The sequence below is a fragment of the Plodia interpunctella genome, chromosome 20, assembly GCF_027563975.2.
Source record: "Plodia interpunctella isolate USDA-ARS_2022_Savannah chromosome 20, ilPloInte3.2, whole genome shotgun sequence".
NCBI classification, from domain to species: domain Eukaryota; kingdom Metazoa; phylum Arthropoda; class Insecta; order Lepidoptera; family Pyralidae; genus Plodia; species Plodia interpunctella.
Genome location: NC_071313.1, coordinates 3,845,332 through 3,866,756, shown reverse-complemented (window position 1 = coordinate 3,866,756; position 21,425 = coordinate 3,845,332). Strand labels below are relative to the sequence as shown.

The 21,425-nt window shown below is 35.3% G+C and overlaps 3 protein-coding genes across 3 annotated transcripts; 2 read left to right on the top strand and 1 right to left on the bottom strand.

The window, feature by feature from the left end:
* The first annotated feature begins 364 nt into the window (after positions 1 to 364).
* Positions 365 to 5,709, top strand: LOC128678873 (AN1-type zinc finger protein 2A-like). The gene is made up of 6 exons (XM_053760757.2): positions 365 to 648; positions 883 to 925; positions 1,224 to 1,410; positions 1,975 to 2,129; positions 2,399 to 2,489; positions 2,671 to 5,709. Exons 1-6 carry the CDS (start codon positions 594 to 596, stop codon positions 2,815 to 2,817), a joined length of 678 nt encoding a protein of 225 aa, XP_053616732.1. The 5' UTR covers positions 365 to 593; the 3' UTR covers positions 2,818 to 5,709.
* Positions 5,710 to 6,266: 557 nt separating this feature from the next.
* On the bottom strand, positions 6,267 to 12,350 carry LOC128678871 (malate synthase-like). Its single transcript, XM_053760753.2, has 7 exons — positions 11,653 to 12,350; positions 10,719 to 10,977; positions 10,288 to 10,615; positions 9,580 to 9,754; positions 9,379 to 9,487; positions 7,977 to 8,231; positions 6,267 to 7,481 (listed from the first exon to the last, which is right to left on the bottom strand). The coding sequence occupies exons 1-7, from the start codon at positions 11,898 to 11,900 to the stop codon at positions 7,230 to 7,232; spliced, it is 1,626 nt and encodes a 541-aa protein (XP_053616728.1). The 5' UTR covers positions 11,901 to 12,350; the 3' UTR covers positions 6,267 to 7,229.
* A 3,788-nt stretch (positions 12,351 to 16,138) lies between these two features.
* LOC128678907 (uncharacterized) lies at positions 16,139 to 18,921 on the top strand. Its single transcript, XM_053760818.2, has 2 exons — positions 16,139 to 16,634; positions 18,077 to 18,921. The coding sequence occupies exons 1-2, from the start codon at positions 16,502 to 16,504 to the stop codon at positions 18,919 to 18,921; spliced, it is 978 nt and encodes a 325-aa protein (XP_053616793.1). The 5' UTR covers positions 16,139 to 16,501.
* The last annotated feature ends 2,504 nt before the right edge of the window (positions 18,922 to 21,425 follow it).

The window sequence follows — 21,425 nt, the reverse complement described above, 5'->3', positions numbered from 1 at the left end:
TTGACATTGCAAAAACTGTCAAAACTTTGAAGGACAAAAGAGGTCAAAAAATTAATCGATGGTTCAGTAATAATGGCATACGGTCATAGATCAACAAAAAGAAAAAAAAACAGCGTACCTACCCGCAAATATCTCTACCTGATATAGTGTAGTACCTTTTTAAAAAATGTTTTTCGTTTTACTTTAAACAACCCCCGAAATTTCTCCTGCACTGATCATCTAACATGGAAATTCGGAATAGTATAGTATACATGACATAGTAGAGCAAACAGCTTAAATATGAAAACAAAAACATCCGAGTACTTACTAAATCCATGAAAATATCATATAAGAACTGTCAATGTCAACATAAAACGACTGTAAATGTCATATCTCACTAAATTTCGTCGTAGCGCAGACTTGTTGTGGTCTTGTCTTGTGGTGGTCAGAGTTTTCGATTTTTGCTTAATCACTATTGTGTAAATCTATCAATATAAAAGCACATTTTTACGTCATTGCTTAGTAATAGCTCTGTAAACCTTGACTCGTCCACCTACGTCTACAAGAGTACGATACACTACTACGTCTACAAGAATACCATAAGAAACAAGACAATGGAGTTTCCTCATATTGGCAAGAATTGTTCTTACAAATCTTGTAATAAACTGGGTATGTAAACTTAAATTATTACTTTTCAAAATGGTTCATATGAGAACTATGTGGCTTAGCAGTAATTGCTATTTATTTAGATGTTGAGAAATAATTTGCAAATGTTCTAAAATGAATCCTAAAAACTTTTAAACTAACTTAACAAATAAGTCTCATTAAATGGTATTTTCTAAAAAAAATATGTCTACATTGTTCCTAATAATAATATTATACATATACCTTTTTTCTTTACAGATTTCTTACCTATGAAATGTGGCACTTGTCATGAATTATTTTGGTGAGTGAATGGACAGCATTTTTTATTGAATTAAATTGTAAACAATTTTAACTTGATTAAAATTGTTGAGAATTTAATACTCAAAAGCTTTGTAATATCTTAATGTTTTTACTGTTTTTTTAAAGTCTGCACTCTATTCATAATAACAATGGAAATGGACAAAGAAAATAAAATAAAGGAGAATGCCAAGGTTAAAGTTACTACTAGCACATTCTTTTTAAATTTTGCACCTGATTTTACCTTATTTATGAAGTTGACATTGAAAACATACATTAAATGTAATTATTTCAATTTTCAGCTCTGATCATTTTGCATATGCAAAACATGAGTGCCCTGAGCCAAATACTCGGGATGTGCAAGTACCAGTGTGTCCTCTATGTAGTGCTCCGGTCCCAGGCAGACGAGGTGAGCCTCCGGATGTGGCTGTCGGAGCACACATAGACAACCAATGTACCTCGGACCCTGCAAGAGAGAGGAGAAATAAGGTGAGTTTTCTATTCTGTCTTAAGTTTTGCATCTCATATGAAATGCCTGTTTTTTACCAAATTGCTTATTTTTTGCAAAAATGGCATTTTTCAAATATAATGTGTGATATTGTGATAACATATACAGGATTATTGTTGGAAGTTATAAAAAGGTTCTGTGGCCCACTGTACATCAGAACCAGTTTCATCTACTAATTGTTATTTTGTTCTAAATAACCAACCAAAATTTGTCTCATCACACAGATAGCCATAATCATACTATCAACAAAGTAACTTACTGATCATACAGTTTCTTCACATATAATCACCAAATAACCTGAATGGAATGTTCCACAGTGTTCTCTCACAGCCACTTCACCTAGAATCAAAGAGAAATAAAAATTAACCAACACAAACATCAACCGTCAATTATAATCACAAAGAAACACAACCACACTATTCGGCGCCAGACTAAAGACTAGGTCATTACAATTTACACTACTTGCACATTCATACGTAAACTGCTTTACCGACAATATGTTAGTTAAAATGACCATAAATTTAACACTTCGTCATGTTTCCAAGGTGTTCACAAACAAATGTTCGTACTCGGGCTGCAAGACGAAGGAGATGGTGGCGCTGGTGTGCGCGGCGTGCACGCAGAACTACTGCCTGCGACACCGGCACGCTCAGGATCACCAATGCGAGGGCCGGCTGGCCGCCAAGCGGAGGCAGGCTGCGTTAGTACATTATTATTCATTACTAGCTTTTGCATGGCGCTTTTTCTAAGCCTATATCAGATTTTAGACCAGGACTATTTTACACAATTAGGCTCTTGTCTGGGCCCATTCTACGAGAGATGCATAATCGAGCCAGCCCAGATCCTTTAAGAAGTGGAGAACCATCGATGATGAACGGCGGTACGGTTGTTATACGAGTAGTCTGTAAAATAAAATTACGAAGTCCTACTTTTGAATAATTCTTTAAAGAAGATTTCGTCATGTTACAGGACGGCGGCAATGGCGCGTCTGAAAGCCGCTGAGAACAGAGTAACCCCTCCCCCCGCGCCGGTTACCTTCACGCAAGTGCAGGGGAACATGGTAACACTTTCCTAAAATCTTATTGAGTACACTCCATGGCAAATTTTATCTCTTAGCTTCTATTTTGAGTCATTTTAGCTTTTCAATTAGATTTTCATGTCATACAAGTTGTTTCCACACCCCGAGTCTATAACTTTTAATGTTCTTTATGTATATGTCAAATAAATGTTTTTTTTTTCAGACGGAAGACGAAGCGTTGGCGCACGCATTGGCGCTGTCCCTACAAGACCAGAATTCCAATATTCACGAGCGGGACAATAATTTCGCGCGAGCCCTCTCCAGGCAGAGGGTGGGGGGAGAACAGAATTCCAGGTGTAGCGTGTCTTAGTTCACCTGTAATATTACATGGGACCACCATTATTAACTTACCCCGAGCGATATTATATACTTGAAATGGCGTTATATAATGTCGTCCGGGGCTTAAACGGTTAAGTTAGTGTTGCCGCTCGATACCTCACTATCGATAGCTCCTAATTAGGACATTATTATTATCGATAGTGTTCATTCTGGGCTATCGAATGTTCTAGACGTTAGTCTGTAACAGCTAAAGGTATGATTAGTACGAAGTATTCAATCATACCTTTAGCTGTTTTAGTTATATTTGCTATATGTAATTTCTTTATATTTCTTTAACAATAAACATTTCGATTGTTTATTATTTGAAGTTACAGTAGCATCAAAACTATCGATAGTGTTGGTTCTTCACAGCTAGCGATACTGTCCAAAGCACTGCATCCTATGATTTTCAAGCTTAGCTGTCGATAGTGACATTATCGATTTTGGTAACACTATATTAAACCGTGTACAGACTTGCGACAGCCTCTACAAACAAATGAACGTGCCGTGTGTGCCTAACCTTATGCCTGTCTCAGGTGCGTACACGGCTTTATTTCTGGCAACTTGTTAATAAGGAATTGACAAACAACAGACAAACATGATTATTTTTTCCTAACGACAAAATTTACTTTATCCGCTTGCCGACTTACGATAAAGTTTAAAGGCCACACGCATGTATATTTATGCGCTATAACAAGTCACAAAATATGACCCTTATTAATCATTAATAATAAGGGTCATTTTTTATGATCAAACAAGTTATTTTCCTGACAAAACTACTATGAATGAACAATGAATCACGTATTCACGGAAACGTCGTTAATGTTATTGGATTTAATGACATCAGATATAAATTTCAGTTAATAAAAAAAAAGTTATTTTGGTTATTATTGAAAATTATAATAAGATAGTGAGTAGACCGAAAATGGTTACAACGCCGGTGCCATTTTCAGTGTTCATTCATTGAATACATAATGGAAAGACAGAAGAAATAATAAAATAAAAAAAAACATACAAATTGGCGTTAAAAGAAAGATTCCAACCCATTCTTAATAAATAATTTAATTCATAATTTCTGTTGTTCAAATATTTCTTCTTAGTCGATCGGTCATGACCAACCCGAACAATAAAAATACTAAAAATATAAATTAACTTTTGGTGTCTTTGGGTACTGTATTTTGAAATCATTCTTTAATAACACCGATTTGTATGTACTCATGTTTTTTGCATTAATAATTAATATTAATTAAAAATATTATTTTCTTTCTTCCCATTATCCCGGCTCCAGACAAACGCGGATCAGTTCGTCAAACTGCCGGGTTCGGCATACATTCCTGCGTTAAACAAAAGTACTCATACAAACTACGCAATGTTCAACATTCGCGCCGGCACTTGCCAGAGTTCGTGCCGGCATTACGTGTTTGATATATTTTTTAGTCTGTGTTGCTTTTCCTGTTGAATTGATCGTTTTTTGGGACGCTTTAGTTTGATAGTACCTGTAGATGTTCGATTTTTGTTTTAAAGAATTGATAGATAAGAATAAACATATCGGTGCGAATTGTTATAATATTAGTTACGTCGATTTACCAATGTCATATAGGCTGGTATATAAATAACCTTTCTGAGTAACTGTGTGTATAAACAAAACAAGCTAAATTTATTAATTTCAGCCTGCCTTTAATTAAACTATTATTTTATAAAAAATATACTTTAAGCTAAAGTATGTTTTGTCTTTCTTTCATTCCATTGTTAATAATTAATTTAATTCATAATTTCTGTTGTTCAAATTGTTCTAATATTATAAATGCGAAAGTTTTAGCTGTGAAAGCGAAACAGACAGACAGATATCTGTCTGTTCCGCTTTCACAGCTAAACTGCTGAACCGATTTTGATGAGTTTTGGAATGCATGTAGTTAACACATTGACTGCTGCCCGCCTGAATGCATGATGCGTACATTTTCCTAAGAACGAAAATACGCAGCGTATGTTTTCAGCACTCCAAAGTGTACACATATACTTACATATTTTATTATAAAATCCCCTAATGATGGGGGTTGATTTTTGAAATAAATAGTAGTCTATTGATATAATGAGAGGCGAAAGTTTATACGAAAATCGTGTCTGTTCCGCTTTCGCAGAGAAATTACACGCGGACAAAACAAAAAGCTAGTTTCTTTATATTGTTTATTATTATAAAGTGCGCAGTGGCAAAACATACTTGAGTTTAAAATATGCTTTAACATGTTTATGAATAAGACGGTTATACTCTTCTCATCACATTGTATCCAAAGTTTTTAACTTTTTGAATTATATAAAGCTGAGAGCAAACGCACATTATTATAATGTTGTAACACCACAAAAACATGATTGTCAATACATTTGTCCAAAACTTTTCATGTTACGATTAATCAATCTGTGTATTTATTTTAAGCTAATCACCATGTCTCAAATTTCATGTGTTTTTGTGGTGATGCAAGCGAGAATTTTAATTCAGACAAGTTGCTATGCGATGCATCATTTTCATACTTGCTATAGGTACCTTCCCTATACTCTGCTATAGACGACACATATTTTTTGATATGTACAAGGCTTTTGTAAAACAACTTTAGGACAACCAGAAGTAGGTAGATGAAATTTATCTTGCAAGATGTCATTACAAACATAAAATGAAACATGTAAAATAAATATACTTACAGATATCGCATTTTCGTGTTTCTCTCTTGCAGTAATCCATTATGCTTTTGTCTGAATTAAAATATTTTTAGTAATAAATATGAGACGACACCTAGCTTTGTGCTGTGTTCACATTCGAATTAAGAATTAATAATTTTAAAATGTTCACTATTTTTGAGATAATTGTTAATACATAAATATTCCATTACAACCTCTTTCATTTATTAATACTCAATCTCATGGTGTCATAGTGTGGTATATAACCATGGATTTAGTAAGTACTTCGTACAACAGTGCCTACTAATTCCAAGAACTGACAAGAACACACACGACTGGAAAGTGTTTTTTAACTTCTCTATGCAAGACATAAAGAAAACTATTTTCTAGAATTTGCTACTTTTACCGACTGTCCAACGCCGAATCTGTCCAATCCAGAGTCATCCTTTCTGGCACGTTCTGGTGGTCGTAGTGGTCTACAGAACTAGACGAAACTAATTCCATGATCTCAATCTAGTAGACTCTGATTGGAACCTTTTATGAATAATTTTGTTCATTACAAAACTAGATTATGCTATAAAACGCTTTAGCATAGACATGGTTCCAAGTGTCATATTTTCACTTATTGCAATGAAAAAAATTTAGTTCTTGAAAAATCTAAGTTCTTCAAATTTTTGTATTTCGCGATCTTGGAAATACCAATATTGAGATCACGTTTTTACCAGAATTTAACAAGAAGACATCGAACATCGAACAATGAAAATCAGAAACTAATGATGATAACTTTATTGATAACAAAAACAAAACGTTATTGATTCAAAAATATACAATTCAAATAAAAACAATGTGGTTTTAACAATATCACAGAACATAAAATTTTATCATTAAAGCATTTATATTTTTTTGTTCTCACTAAAACCTAAAATAAAATTTGTCTTACAACATTTCGCTATCACAAAATTTGGCTTACGATAAAATATTAAATTATAAAGCAAAAACATCTCTTATGCACTTAAGAGGATTTTGCTTATAATTTCCTTCTAATATTTATGCGTTAATATAATTAAAAATATATTAGGTAAATAATACCAAACAGAGATTAATTTAAGAGCACCTGCTCAATTCCCTTACATTCAGCAATAAGTATATATAAATGTTAACCTAAATACATATAAAATGTTTGCAATTATAAGGTCACTTGGCTAATTGACCCGCCACATAATATGTTGTGACGTTTCTACGAAAGAGAAGAGCGATATACTGCTCGTCAGTTGATGCTTAGTGGCTACGAAGCTTTAAAAATGTATACTTACCATGTTTGTTTAGGTTGGTAAAGCTTACTTCTAACTTTAAAAAACGTAAGAAAGGTCTTTTCATTGATATAATACATACCTATTAAAAAAATCGTTTCATATTACAAATTAATTACAGCTATATCCCGTTATTCATAAAGTTAAAGCATACTTTAAAGCCAAAGTATGTTTTGTCACCATCACACTTTATAATATTTGAAATTATACAAAACAGGACAAAACATAATTTAGCTTAATGATATTATAGTAGTAGATAGATAGTTTAGTCTTTGGACAAATATTTTGATTTCACAGTGTATTTGAAAAAAAAAGGTTGTCAATATTGTTTATACCTAAACAAACAGGGCATAAAATCTATTCGGTGTTCGAATTACTAGGAGAAATCCAGGTTACAACAGAAATCCCGGCTATTAATTAACTTCTACAAATTACTGAAAAGCGCCTTGTTATGCAGGGTCCTGAATTTGTGGTTATCATTCAAATAACTAGTAATGAACTCCGGAGGGTTCCTCGTTAGGAACAGCTCCATGCTCATGTACCTAGCTGCGGTCAAACGCTTACGTTCGGCGTTGGAACGACAAAGGTTCTTGTGCGCGTGTGCCGAGAAGCTGGCGGCTGTTTTCTCCACTAGCGCTGCTGTGACGCGTTTGCTCGGCTCGTCTTCTAGCGGCGGCTGTAACGAAGGTTAAACGTTACCTATTAAGATTTACCTATAAAGGTATCTAAATATTATTTCATTAAAATTAAGAAGCTTCTTAAGTTTCTGAAATATTAGCTCTACGAAAATAATAAATTTAGAAGCCACTGTTATGTTATTGTCTTCTGCTGTTATTGAGCGTCGGAGCCCAGGATCCGCTTTCCTATTTTTTGTCCTCCACTTCGTACGGCCTTCGGCATCCTTAGTTGTCTGACCATTGGCAGGCATATAATCCTTGACGAAATAAATAATATAAATGCGAAAATTTATCTGTCAAGGTTTCATGGCTAAACTGCAAGATCTTTTTGATGAAATTTAATTTAGAATAGATAAATAGTTGATGTTCCTAGGTCAAATTTAGCAAATTGTGTGATCAGTTTCAATCACTAAATAGTACATATAAAAAACAAAGTTTCCCTCCGTGTCTGTCTCTCGAAGGTTTATAGACCTCACTAGTACCTAAATAAATACCTGGAAGCGCAGCCACTGCCATATCTGAGCCCGGGAGATTTCAGCAGTGGCGGAGTCTTCCACGTGGCCGCTGTAGAAGAAATGCCCGATGCCCGCCAGCCAATGGTAGATGAATAGGATGGACACAGCCACGTTGTGCCTCAGCCCCACCAGCGTCACCCCCCCACTGGGTATCGTGAGTAAGTCCCGCGCAGTTACGTCCACTAGGATCTTACGCTGTATCTGATTTGGAGTCGATCCGTGTTTCTTCCAGATCTACAATAATGACAAAGTATCCCACATGAGTTTCTATCGAAATTTCTTCTTAACAGTGGTCATCCCGAAATGCCAGTAGTTTGTAACTATTTGAGTATTCTAATTTCTGAATAATATCTTAACTTTAAGTATTATTTATAATAAAATTATAAGTCGATATTATTGTCCAGGGACTAGACTTCTGTAGATTTATCCTTTCTCTACCTCAAAATAACAAAAAAAAATTTTGTTTCTTTTTCTTTATTGTCATTGTCGAAGTCATTAAGTTTTTCTTTTCCTACTTAAAAAGAGCATTGAATCTATTCTTTCAGAAACTTTTTTTAGTAATTGAAATGGCCTATTGAGTATACTTTTTATGAAACTGTGGAATTGAAGTAAGTAATGAGAACAAAGTTCGAAGTAATGATAAAAAGGTTATCTTGAATTACTATGCAAGGTGGCCTTGAACACGGAATGCCTAAGAAACCATGCAAGAACAGCGTTATTCAGACTCTATTATTATAAACGAACTTGTTTGTTTGCGAATTCGTCACGGTAGAAATATAATCGTTTATTATATATATAGATGTCGCAGAATCCGTCGTGTTTTAATATTTAAAAAAATCGAATTCGAATGCACTATTTTGTATGCATTTATCTATCGAAATGATTATTTACAGAAGTGAAAAGTAATGAACTTTGGAATCGATCTCAGATAGTAGGTAATCTTTTGGAATTTATGATTGTTTAAATATGCATTGTGGTGGTTATTATTTGTGTAAATATACTACAAAATACATAATGAAGCGGTGGTGGTCGAGTGGTTTACACTTTCGGCTAAAAAAGAACGGTCCCAGTTTAGGATTCTGTTTTGAGTTATGTCAATGTCATAACAAAATAGTTTTCATTTCATGGTTTACCGTCCATGAAATGCATGTATTGGAATTTTTTACTTATTCCATGAATGCATATCAGTCTTCTCCACTTTTCTCCCTGTCTGATGTTAACCAATCTGTTACATACTCTTCTCTCTCCTCTCCCCATCAATTCTTCGGCCTTTCCCTACTTATTTTTTACATTTGCTTTAAAATCCATAACCCTTCCTACAGCGTTGTTCTGTTTCCTTCTCATAATATACGTGAGATTAATAATCTAATTAAGTACCCACCTCATTGACATAAGGCACAACACGGGAGTCGTACACCATAAAGCCGTCGACGCCTGACTCAATTTCCTTCAATTTGGCTTCCAAAATTTTATTTATGATTGCTTTAGATCTGAAACAAGTTATTGTATATTAAAATTTTGTATATTGATATCACTGATGACACTAGTTGGCACATTCTTAATACTCAAGTGGAGAACTTACTCTCTATCGTCTGCGCGTGCGCCGGGTCTGAGCATAGCGGCCGCCATCCCGCCGGTGGCCGGCGCCCCGCGCTCGTGACACACGCTCACCACCAGCCGCAGGTAGCTGCTGAGAAAGTGTTGCCCCATGTTCACGTACTTGTTCCTGTCAGGTAGTAGGTACTCTTTGCGCTCGCCTGCAAGTAAATAAAGTTGAGTGTAAATAAATATAAATCCTCTTGGTATGGTTCATCAGGGGCTGTTCAAGTATTACGTAAAGCAATTTGGTGGGAGGGGAGATCAAATATCTTCAAATATTGCGTTACGTAACTTGAACGGCTCCTCAATAGACGTTTATCAAGCACCCAGGATCACTCTAAATAGCGGACGAGAAATTGACAGTGGATCTGGGCATAACCTGATTGGAAAGTGGAGACACACAGTGTAGTGAAAATTGGGTCAAAGGATTCTGGTTCTATTTATTCACATTTGAACATCTACACACAGGTTATTAACTTAATACGATAGAATAATCCTAATGCAGTCGGTAACAAATAACAAATAGTTCTTTAACCTTCTTAATACCATTTAGAGAGCAACAGAATAAATCCAGATCATTGGTCATAAGGTTGAGTTTATCCAATGGGATAGGAAATATGTTTTAATAAGAGAGAGTTGATACATTTTTTGTTACTACATAAAAATTAATAATAAAGAAGATTGAACTTACCAAATTTTGCAATAATAGATGCACAGTAATCCCATATGCCACAGTTAAGACCCAGAGAATGTTCTTTCAAAGCATACAATATTTCTTCCAGTTCAAAAGTGGAAATAATATTTTCAATTAACACACAAGCTTTAATAGTGCCCTGGGGTAAACCCAATGCTTCTTGAGTCCACACAAATATATCATTCCATAACTTTGCTTCAAATGAGCCTTCTAATTTAGATAGATAGAAATAAGGACCACTTTTTGTTTCATAAAGCTTTTTTGCATTATGATACATCAAAACACCAAAGTCAACTAGTGGGCCAATTGCTTCTTTCCCATCAATCTAAAACAAACACAATCAAAATTTCATTTTTTAAATACAAGCTGCCTCCAAAAAAAAAAAGAGTAGTTTTTATGACAAGATGAACATAGTTCATTAAACTTACCAAAATATTATGTTCAATCATATTCCATGCTCTAGGTCTTAGCATCAATACAGGACACATACTGATATTAAGAGGAGCTCCCTGTAGTTTTCCATTTACAACAAGATTAATATTCTGATATGCAACAAGCTGGTTTCTCCAAGTTGGACAATGGCCATCATCAAAATCAACTTGAATACCCTGGACATCCTCATTTAAAGCAGAAACAAAATGGGCTGTGTTAGATGCTGAAACATCACCAAGATCCAAATGACGATTTCTGGAAGAAAATTATAATTCAACATTATCCATGGAAAATAAAGTGAAAGTGAAGTCAAGTCCAAGTCATCTTTATTGATCCTACTAAGTAATAATAAATGTTACGATGTCTATTATACTCATCATCATGCAAATTGTACTGGATGGATCCCAATGTTTGGCATCTGAGACGAATTAGCACATTTTGGAAGATATCTGTAAATCAACATACTGCCCTTTTAACTACCAATAATATAGGCCTTTTTGAACCACCCATTTATGTAATTTTTTGTTACTTCTCTATTTCTGTTTCTGGAATATATATGTGCTGTTAAATTTATCTATCTTATCTTCTATCACAAAGGGTCATTAAAGGTTATATTATTTAATCATCCATTCTCTATTAACATGTATGATTACCTACATAAATGGAAGTAGGCATCTTGACCCATGGTAAGAACATATTAGGCTAATATAATCAAAGTAATATACCTAACTAGGTTAGTTTTGAGCAAAAGCTAATTTACCATACCTATTCATTAACATAAAAAAGATCAATTCAAATCCATCAATTCACCATGACAATAATAGGTATAAGTTATTTGTATGAAGTTCAAGATTAGATTGTATACATTTATATTATATGGTAAATATTGATAGAAGATAAATATAATGGGTAATAGGCACATAAACTTACTGAAGTCTTGAAGGTAATTCAGCAATGGTCCAAGATTTATCACTTCTTTCAGGAGATTGCTTGAATTCTAAAGAAGCTTTGTTTTTAGATTCCACAGTTCTTTGTAGTCGTTTTCTATAAAGCTCTTCTATTTGAGTATCAAACTTTTCGTGTAAATTTCGTAAAAAGTCCAATGTGCCGTTGTCAAAAACATTTTGCTGCACCTCTTCTAATTTTGGTGGCGGCGACTGGAGGAGAATTATAGCCATTTCGCAAATAATATTTAGGCTCGTACGTAAACTTAAACAACATTTAACTGTTTGTGAATAAAAACTACTATTGACTTAACAGATCCGATGATAGCCTCGACTGCTTTACTATAAATGATAACAACAAAACTACTGTAATATTTTTATATCTGTGTAGACAGGTACTTATACGAGTGTGTACTCTAGTTTTGATTCGATACCAACTATTTACAACATCGAATCAATCTTGTGATACATACTCGTATCGAAACAAAAGTACTTGGTATCAAATCGAATCAGCAACACCATTTAAAAAAATTAAAATTTCTGAACGCATCTGACAGAATGAGAGAGCAAAAGCCCTCTCGCTCGGTTACCGGTACCTATTCATCGTGCGGGTGACGCGTCGTCGTGTCGTCGACGTCAAACCTTTTTTTCGGGCATAGGGAATATTTTCACCACCAAGTATTTTGGTAGATTCTAACACAATTAACTTGTCGGGAGTCTTTTTCTGAACAATAGCAACACCACCGATATACGTCAAACATTATAGAAAAAAAAAATGAGTTTGAAGTGTCATGGCGGTATCGGCTGTTTTTTGGATGCGAACGCGAGTTTTTTCAATGGACAATACGACAAAAGAAAAAACTAGCGTTTTTTTATTTTTTTTACGTACAGGGGAGTAAAATAAGCGACCCATATCTTTTCTTTTTTTTTTTCCGACTTTTATTTACAAAGACATACCTAATTTTGAAAATTTTATTTATTTTTCCGGAAGTGACGTAACTCTGAGACCAGTTTGTTAACGATGTCAGTGCTTCACTTTGTTTAATTTCCGGAAAAAATATTTGTATGACTGACTTACCGTAAAAAGGGGTGATTAGGAATCGTAGTCTGAATAGGGACAAAACTGAGAATGTAATTTGAGCATTTCTTTTGTAATAAAAACATTTTAACTCATTGCAAAATTTTTTTGTGTGTATAGTAGGATATCACTGTGTCAAATTTGACGTAAATGTGAAAAATCGTTCTATTTGAAGAGGTCTTCGATCGTTGCGGTTTTACTGTCTCAAAGTATAGTAATATCTGAGTTCGAGCCCCTTACGCAGGAAAGTTGTTTAAAACGAATATTTAGTTATAATAGAAGCTGCAGCAAAAAAGGTAAGCCTAGATCTATTGTACTTTTACTGCAAAAGTTAAATATCTATATCATAGTGATTCTGAAATATTATTGAGGTTTTTAGGTACGGTGCAGGGGTGATTAGGAAAGAACTATTTGTTGAATAGGAACGCTATATATAATAAATACGAAATAGGTGGATATGGGCACGGTAAGGTTTGTTTAGGGACAGGGTTGTCAATTGCCTAATTTACATAAATAAAATATTAAATGATTTAATTTACTAAGAATGTGAAATTAGTATAGTATCGCATTGTAACTATCATTACAATTTATGACACAAAGCCCTCTACCGTGTTTGTCCGTTCTCGATATACTTAAAACTACCTACAGATTTTTTACGATTTTACTTATAGGTAGAATTATTAATGAGGTTTTAATAATACAATTTGCAAACTCTTCATACTACTTATTAAATATAGATATTATTTTCTTTTTAGATATCATGCCTCGGACATATAAACCAAGTGGCACTAAAAATTACAAAAAATATGACTAACTAATTAATACTGTCCTAAATGAATATAGAAATACAAAATGCTCTTTATCTGAAATAAGCAAAAAATATAATATGTCGAAATCGGTATTGCATAGGCACAATACAAGATATATGAAAAAGCCATGGTCAAATCGTATTGTACAAAGACATAGAAGAATATATTATTGAAAATTTAAATTACTGTTCAGAATGGGGATACCCACTTGACAGCTTTGACTTAAGAATGTTGGTAAAGGGATACTTAGATAGGATTGGATTAAAAATAAATAAATTTAAAGACAACCTATCCGGCCCCGACTTTGTCAAAAGTTTTATGAAAAGACATGAAGACAAAATATCTTTAAGAATAGGGCAAAATATCAAAAGAGCTCGGGCATCAGTTTCGCCTATAATTATTGAAGTATATTTTCAGGAATTAGAGAAATCTCTAGAAGGTGTGACTTTGACTAATATTATTAATTACGACGAAACAAACTTGTCTGATGACCCCGGTAAAAGAAAAGTAATAACGAAAAGAGGTGCGAAATATCCGGAACGGATCTTAAACCACAGTAAGACCTCAACCTCTGTCATGATCGCGGCTTCTGCCGACGGAGTGTTGTTGCCTTGCTATGTTGTATATAAGGCCAAAAATGTATATGAAAATTGGCTAGAAAATGGGCCAAAGAATACAAGATACATCTGCACATCATCGGGTGGTTTGATGCCGTAACATTTGAGGACTGGGTTCGGTCGGTAGCGCTGCCATATTTTAGATCAAAAGAAGGCAGAAAAATAATGATAGGCGATAACCTGTCCTCACATTTATCTTTAACCCTTTCACCGCCAGAGTCGGATTAATCCGACCAATGTTATCGTGTCCATTTCGCCTAGGTCGTATATATCCGACAAAATAGCTGTGTTTGTTTTTAGTGGCTTTTCCGACTCGTCATGTTTTATATTGTATTAAACTTGTTAATATATGAAGATATATTACATAAAGCAATCATTTGTAATGTCGTACACTTTTGGCTCGTATTAAAAAGCCATAAAATTAAGTAAGAAGTTAGGTGAAATAACTGATAATATTCTCTTGTAATTGCATAGGTGCCAAACGCCCGCGTCGGAAAAATCCGACACTAGTGTCGGGACATTCTTCAAAGAGTAACATGTAAAAAATATGTACATCAAAGCAGTTCTCTTATTATTGACTTATTCAGAGAACAACAAATAAATTAATTACTAATAAATATTTCTTTACAATAGTTCTACATAGTTTTATTAAATTCTTTTGAAAATAAGGTTTAGGTTTTAAGTATTTATTTCTCAAATAGAATATACAATATTCACTTACTGAGAAACTATGTCCAATATACATGTTAATCGACGAGCATAACACTTAATATTCACTTATAACTAACATGCAAAGCAATACTTACAAATATTATATTGGGCGTATCGTACTTACAAATATAATATAGTATGAAACTGCGGGTATGCCGAACAAACAAAACCAAAGAAAACTTTAGAGAGATCAGAAGAACAACCTGTGGAAAATAAGCAAATAAGTTGTCAAATGTCGACAATTGTGAATGATGATAGTGTTTCCATCCCTAGATGACATGTTACGAATATCATTGCGTCAGTTTGCCCAGCGCCACGGTCGAGTAAACACGACCGTTTCTGACGTCATAAATGAGTTCCGGTTTCCAGAATATTCCATTAGTGTTGTGATTGTGCGTGCCATTTTAGTAATGATTTTACGATAACTACAGCTGAAGAATTAATACAAATTCTGGAAGGTGATGAAAATGAAGAATTCATACCAGACGAAGACTTTGATATTGATGAAGAGGTAAGTCTTTTCTTGTAAGGTTTTACCTTACTTTCAATTCGATTAAACAATCAGTTAAATATAATATACCTGCATCAAAAAACCTACAAAAATATTATTTTTGGGTTGCTAGTTGACGAATGCTTTGTGTTGTTAGTATAGTATTACTTGGCCGAATTAAAGTAAGTCTGCCACACACCAGATGCGTCTGCGACACAATGTGTTGCATTTGCGGCGTTTGTAAGCAGTTTACATTCACATCGGTTAGTGTCACTAGACAAACACGATAATAATTACTGTTTCATCGTGATTTATTTTAACAACGGTAGTTTTCATCCAGTGCAGCTAACGTGTCGTAGACGCAGTCGTAGGCCGCGGTATGTCCATCGGAATGCAAAACCGGAGCGGCAATATCGCATTGCGCGGATTATTGCAAAGTGCGTTCGGTTAGATAACGTCGTCCTTTGATTGCGCCGCGTAGGTATACTCGCCGAAAGGAGCCGGCGCCGACACAAAGGATGCCGCTTGCCGCGTACAGACGCCTGGAATCCTGGCACATTCTGATATTTATTTTATTTTGCACATGGTAAACTAATAACAGTAGGTTGATGACTTAAGATATTTACGACTAGTATGTAAGTGATTCACGTTATATGTGGAAAATATAACGTGAATCACGCAAATAAAGAAGAAAATCGATATCGTGATAACGTTGAATCTTTAATATTGTAGTAGGACTTAAGCCGGGACTCCACCAAAGCGGAGACGAGACGAGCGGAGAGGAGATATTTTTTAAACAACCAATAGAATTGAGTTATTGACACGTCTCCTCTCCGCTCAGCTTCAGTGGAGATCGCTGTGCGGAGATGTGTAATATTTGTATGTCGCGATGGAAGCGGAGATGTGAGCTGTGCGCGGACGACGCGCAGTGGAGACGAGAGATGTGAGCGGCGTGCAGTGAGCGATGTCACCCTCCCCCCTCTCGCCCGCTAGCAACCCGCAGAACCCCGCGCGCGCGCCGGCCGGCCATCTTGCTAGTACCGTGCGCGCGAGCACACGCTTTTATCGTGAATAATTTGTGCAGTTTGTATTTTTCAACGTAAACAATTAGTTAATTTAAATAAAACGTAATGGATGAACAATTTATTGAATCAGTAAAAAAATATCCATGTCTATGGAACACATCAATAGATACCTATAAACTTACTGACGTCAAAGATGCAGCTTGGGAGAACGTTTTGAAAGAAACTCAATTATCTGACGGTAAGTGCAATTTATTATATTAAGTATTTCGTTCAAGTAATGTTGTAATACGAGTGTCTTGCCATGGAACGGCGCCCTCGTTGTTGAAATAACTACAGAATTTTTCTCGAACTTGATAGGCATCCATATTGTCATTCGATAATAGATTTTCCACGTTTGTGTCGTTAAACATAGTCGTGGCCAAACCCGTTTCATTATTATCTAGATAGCCAGGCATCTTGTCAATTAAAAAGTTGTGTAGAACACACGTTGCTTTTATCACTTTTTCCACTGTTTCTATTTTACATTCAAATTCTTTACGGTATACGTACCATTTCCGTGATAATACACCAAATGTAGCTTCCACAATACGACGAGCTCTTGAAAGTCTATAATTGTATGTTCGTTTTTCGTTATTTAAATTATCGCGTGGATATGGTCTCATTAAGTTAGTCATCAAAGGGAAAGCTTCGTCTCCAATAAAAACAAACGGTACAGGTTCTCCATTTTGGTACAAGGGTGTGGTAGATTTAGTCTGTTTTCTCTCAAACGAATTCCGAATATACTATCAGCAAAAATACCACCATCGCTGAACCTTCCCATTGAACCTATATCTACCATAATTATTCTTCGGGTAGCGTCGGCTACGCACATCATTACAGTTGAAAACCTGTGTTTATAACAGTAATATGAGGACCCAGATTTTGGGGGTGCAAACATGTACACATGCTTGCCATCAATGGCCCCGACGCAGTTTTTGAATTGCCAGATTTCTTCAAATTGCTTTGAAATTTTTTTCCAATCATTTTCATTAAGTTCTGGCATAACCAAAGGTTGTAATACTGTCCACAAGGCATCGCAGACATCTTCTATAATTCTTGGAACAGTCGATTTTCCAATCCTAAAATTTTCAGCTATTTGTGAAAATTTTGAACCAGTCGCCAAATACCTGTAATAATTATAATATAGATTTATATTTATGTGTCGTGGTTTCAGTTAGAATAGAAGGGTCATTTCAAAATAATATCTTAATCAGTGTCGTGTTGTTTCCGGAACTATAAAAGATTAGGCATTACTGAAATTATGTATTTACAGAATTTTCACTCGTTCAAAAGTTATAGCCATTTTTAAATAATAGAAAAGAAACAATCAAAAGTCTAAGATTCACACGAGCACAACACATTGAAATCAAACAAATAAAATGGATTTATCACTCGTTATTTATTAACATTTCAAATTTCGACGCCGCCGTCTGCCGCGACCACGTACGAGAGATACAATCCGTTTTGTTTGTTTGATTTCAGATATTTTTTTTATAAATTGGTTTCCTTTGAAACTCTGGTATTTTTTAAATATTTATAATGGTTATAAATTCTGCATGAGTGATAATGCGGTAAGTATATTTTGACTATGGCAATGTCAACATTTAATATTTATAATGATTTCAATTATTTTTATTTCAGTAAAAACGGCTAAATCTAAGTGGAAAAAGTTGAGAGACAGCCACCGGGACGCATTAAAAAGGAAGAATGCCACTAGAAGTGGACAGAGTGGTAAACAAATTCGTGAATGGAAATATGAGAAGGTAATGGAATTTTTGATACCATATATGACGAATAGAAACAGGACTACAAATTATACCTCACAAACAAATATAAATGAACAGGAAACAAATTCATTGGAAAGTAATGTAACCGATGAGTTTTTTGAAACATCAAGCAATCATACAAGAAGCACTCCAGAAGATCGTCCATCTGTACAACATTCGCCGTCACCGACATCAAGCGTCTCAGCCTCGACATGCAGAAATGCAACAAGAAAATCGGATGAAATAAGTAATTTACTTATACAGCACCATGCAAACCGTGAAAGAATACGCCAAGAAAAACTAGAAATACAATCATTGATAGAGAAAAATAATACCCTTGACGAAATGGACACTTTTTTTCTGTCGATATCAAAAAGTGTAAAAAAGCTTTCTCAATATATGCAGCTTCAGGCTAAACGTAAAATTTTCAATGTTCTTTTAGAATTGGAAGAACTTGAGCTACAAAACACATGGTATAACACAAATGAAAATAATTGGTATTCCCCCGGTTACACTTCAGCACCGGGTCCAAGTTCGACACCGGGTCCTAGCTCAACACAGGCACCGGTTCTTACATCAACACAGGCCGGTGGTCCTAACTCAACACAGGCACCGGTTCTTACATCAACACAGGCCGGTGGTCCTAACTCAACACAGGCACCGGTTCCTAGCTCAACACAAATACCGGGTCCAAGTTCGACACAGGCACATGACCGATGAACAGATAGAAGCATTCAGAAACGAAGAAGACACATATGATAATTTGTAACTATATGGAAAAGAAAGCAATATGTCTCATGTGATTTACTGTTATAATTTTTTTGTACGTTATGTTTCTAATATAACCTTACGTTTTTTTTGCTACTGCCAGAACGGCAGTTGATTTTTTTGTTTTCTTTATGAATAAATAAGATAATATAAAAATATATTTGGTTTTTACATAATATGCATCACTCCAGTCTCCCGGAGGGGTAGAAAGAGACAACGGATCTCGATTTCTCGTAATCCTTACATACCTCAGTTTACATAATATTTTTCATGTATTCTCGTACTTCTTGATTCTCGTTTTGAGTACTTCTCACTTAGCCCTTTTACACAAAAAAAAACAAACACTCAAAAAAGACTGATCACATTCAAACGCAGATAACACACATAAACACAAACACACATTAACAAAAAAATAATTAGGTAGGTACTTACTTCAAACATACTGCTAGCCGCTCTTGGGTACAGATAGATCTCCTGTAGTTAGTATCTTGCTTAAATATATGCGGTTTAATTAAGTTATGTAGTTCGTAGAATATATTCCTCGGTAGTCTGTAGGACTTGGTAAAACTTTCATCATCTAACTCATTAAACAGAGTAAAAAATTCTCCATGACTGGTATGGTAATACAAGTGACTTCTTTTCCAAAACCGATGTTTTCTTTTGTTTAGGTAGTATAAAGCTATCAATTCTGCTTCTTCAGACTGTAGTTCTTCTTCAAGTAAAAGAAGATACTTTTTTTGTAATAATAGCGACATCGTCTACCTTTCGTGTCAGAATGCGTACTGAGCACTCAACGCCCCGCACCCGAGCTGAAAAACATCTCTTCTCGCACAGCACACAGCACACCGCACACATCTCCGCTTTGGTGGAGTCCCGCGAGCTGAAAAACATCTCTTCTCGCACAGCACACAGCACACCGCACACATCTCCGCTTTGGTGGAGTCCCGCGAGCTGAAAAACATCTCTTCTCGCACAGCACACAGCACACCGCACACATCTCTGCTTTGGTGGAGTCCCGGCCTTAGGGTTGAGCTGCATCTATGAGCACGGAATAGCATTTTTTCATCGCTCTATCCTTTTCATCATCATCCGAAACATCCGTATACGTATCCGTAACATCCGAAAATCGCAAATTGTAAAGTTTGCGCATCAAAGAAAAAAAGAACTGAAACGCGTTTTATGTGCAGAAAATGCAATGTGTATCTGTGTGTAGATTCGTGTGCTACTGAATACCATAAAACTACAGGTACAACACAACTATCGATATCGTGATCCCACAGCACTAGTAACAATTTTGTGATTGGTCACTGCTTTAGAAAGAAACTGCACGGCGCGGCGGTTGGGCCACGACGCGACGTGAAGTTTATTTGTTTACAACGTTCAACAGTGACGAGCGTTTGTTGTGAGGGATAGCGTTACTAAAATTAAAGTGCAGAAGTTAGTTTTGATGGCTGAAATGGCGTCCAAAAGTAAATAATTAGTAAATTTTTGTATCTGTGTAAGGTGATTTATTACAAAACATTTACTTTTGATTTTATTTTAGGAAAGATTGAAGAGAGCCAATCAATTTTAGCTGACTATAGCTACATCCAAGACGATGTAACAGATAGCCAAGATGTTGTTATCCCTTCAACGCTAACTGAACCAGAATATTTTGCTTATTTACCAGGTGACCAATCACAGTTAAGAAGTTACGATAGTACACCAGATTTATACAGATCTATCGCAACGCAAACTCGTGTTAAAACAGCAACTGTAAGTACACAGTATGAGCAAACTTGTAATCCGATTAGAGAAACTGCAAGAATCTTAGCTGACGGCTATTTTAGCGGTAACGAAACTCTTAAAAATAAGTTTATCCCTTTCCCACCGGCTTTAACCGAGCGTGAGCATCGAGAAAAAAAATCCTAGCGCCAAAATATTACGTTTTTGTGAACAAGACCGGCATCGCTCGTTCGTGCGGATACCTCGCGTCAATTAAAGAACTAGGGTCCAGTTACAACAGCATAGTCATATTAAATGACAATCAAGCTGCCCTCAAACTAAGCCAAAATGCAATAGTTACTTCAAAGTCAAAACATATTGACCTAAAAATGCACTTTATACGAAATTGTATTCAAGAAGGAGTGATAGAGGTCAAGTATCTGCGAACTGAAGACATGGAGGCAGATATACTGACTAAGGCATTAGCTAGTTCGCGGTTATAAAGATTGCGGAATAGCTTAGGAGTCTTCTGATCTCTTGAAGACCTCAACAAGGCTGTGAAGAGGAGTGTTAGTACCTAATTACATACACAGCCTCATTGGTATTTTTATAAAGAAACTATTTTATTACGTCAATGTCCAGCACTCAAATAAAACGAATTATATTGCGAATACATTGTTTTTATTATATATTAAATATGGTTCACCTATTTACAGAGGATCATATTAACGTAAGTAAACCTCTTCATTAGG

What these genes read in the sequence shown, in the direction of transcription:
- LOC128678907 (XM_053760818.2), top strand. Translation starts at nt 16,502, where the DNA reads ATGGATGAACAATTTATTGAATCAGTAAAAAAATATCCATGTCTATGG. An exon ending in AGAAACTCAATTATCTGACG is followed by an intron (nt 16,635 to 18,076) that starts GTAAGTGCAATT and finishes TTTTTATTTCAG; the next exon opens with TAAAAACGGCTAAATCTAAG.
- LOC128678871 (XM_053760753.2), bottom strand. Translation starts at nt 11,900, where the DNA reads ATGGCTATAATTCTCCTCCAGTCGCCGCCACCAAAATTAGAAGAGGTG. An exon ending in ATCTATTATTGCAAAATTTG is followed by an intron (nt 9,755 to 10,287) that starts GTAAGTTCAATC and finishes ATTTACTTGCAG; the next exon opens with GCGAGCGCAAAGAGTACCTA. An exon ending in TTGTGCCTTATGTCAATGAG is followed by an intron (nt 8,232 to 9,378) that starts GTGGGTACTTAA and finishes TCATTATTGTAG; the next exon opens with ATCTGGAAGAAACACGGATC.
- LOC128678873 (XM_053760757.2), top strand. Translation starts at nt 594, where the DNA reads ATGGAGTTTCCTCATATTGGCAAGAATTGTTCTTACAAATCTTGTAAT. An exon ending in GCCAAGCGGAGGCAGGCTGC is followed by an intron (nt 2,130 to 2,398) that starts GTTAGTACATTA and finishes GTCATGTTACAG; the next exon opens with GACGGCGGCAATGGCGCGTC. An exon ending in CGCAAGTGCAGGGGAACATG is followed by an intron (nt 2,490 to 2,670) that starts GTAACACTTTCC and finishes TTTTTTTTTCAG; the next exon opens with ACGGAAGACGAAGCGTTGGC.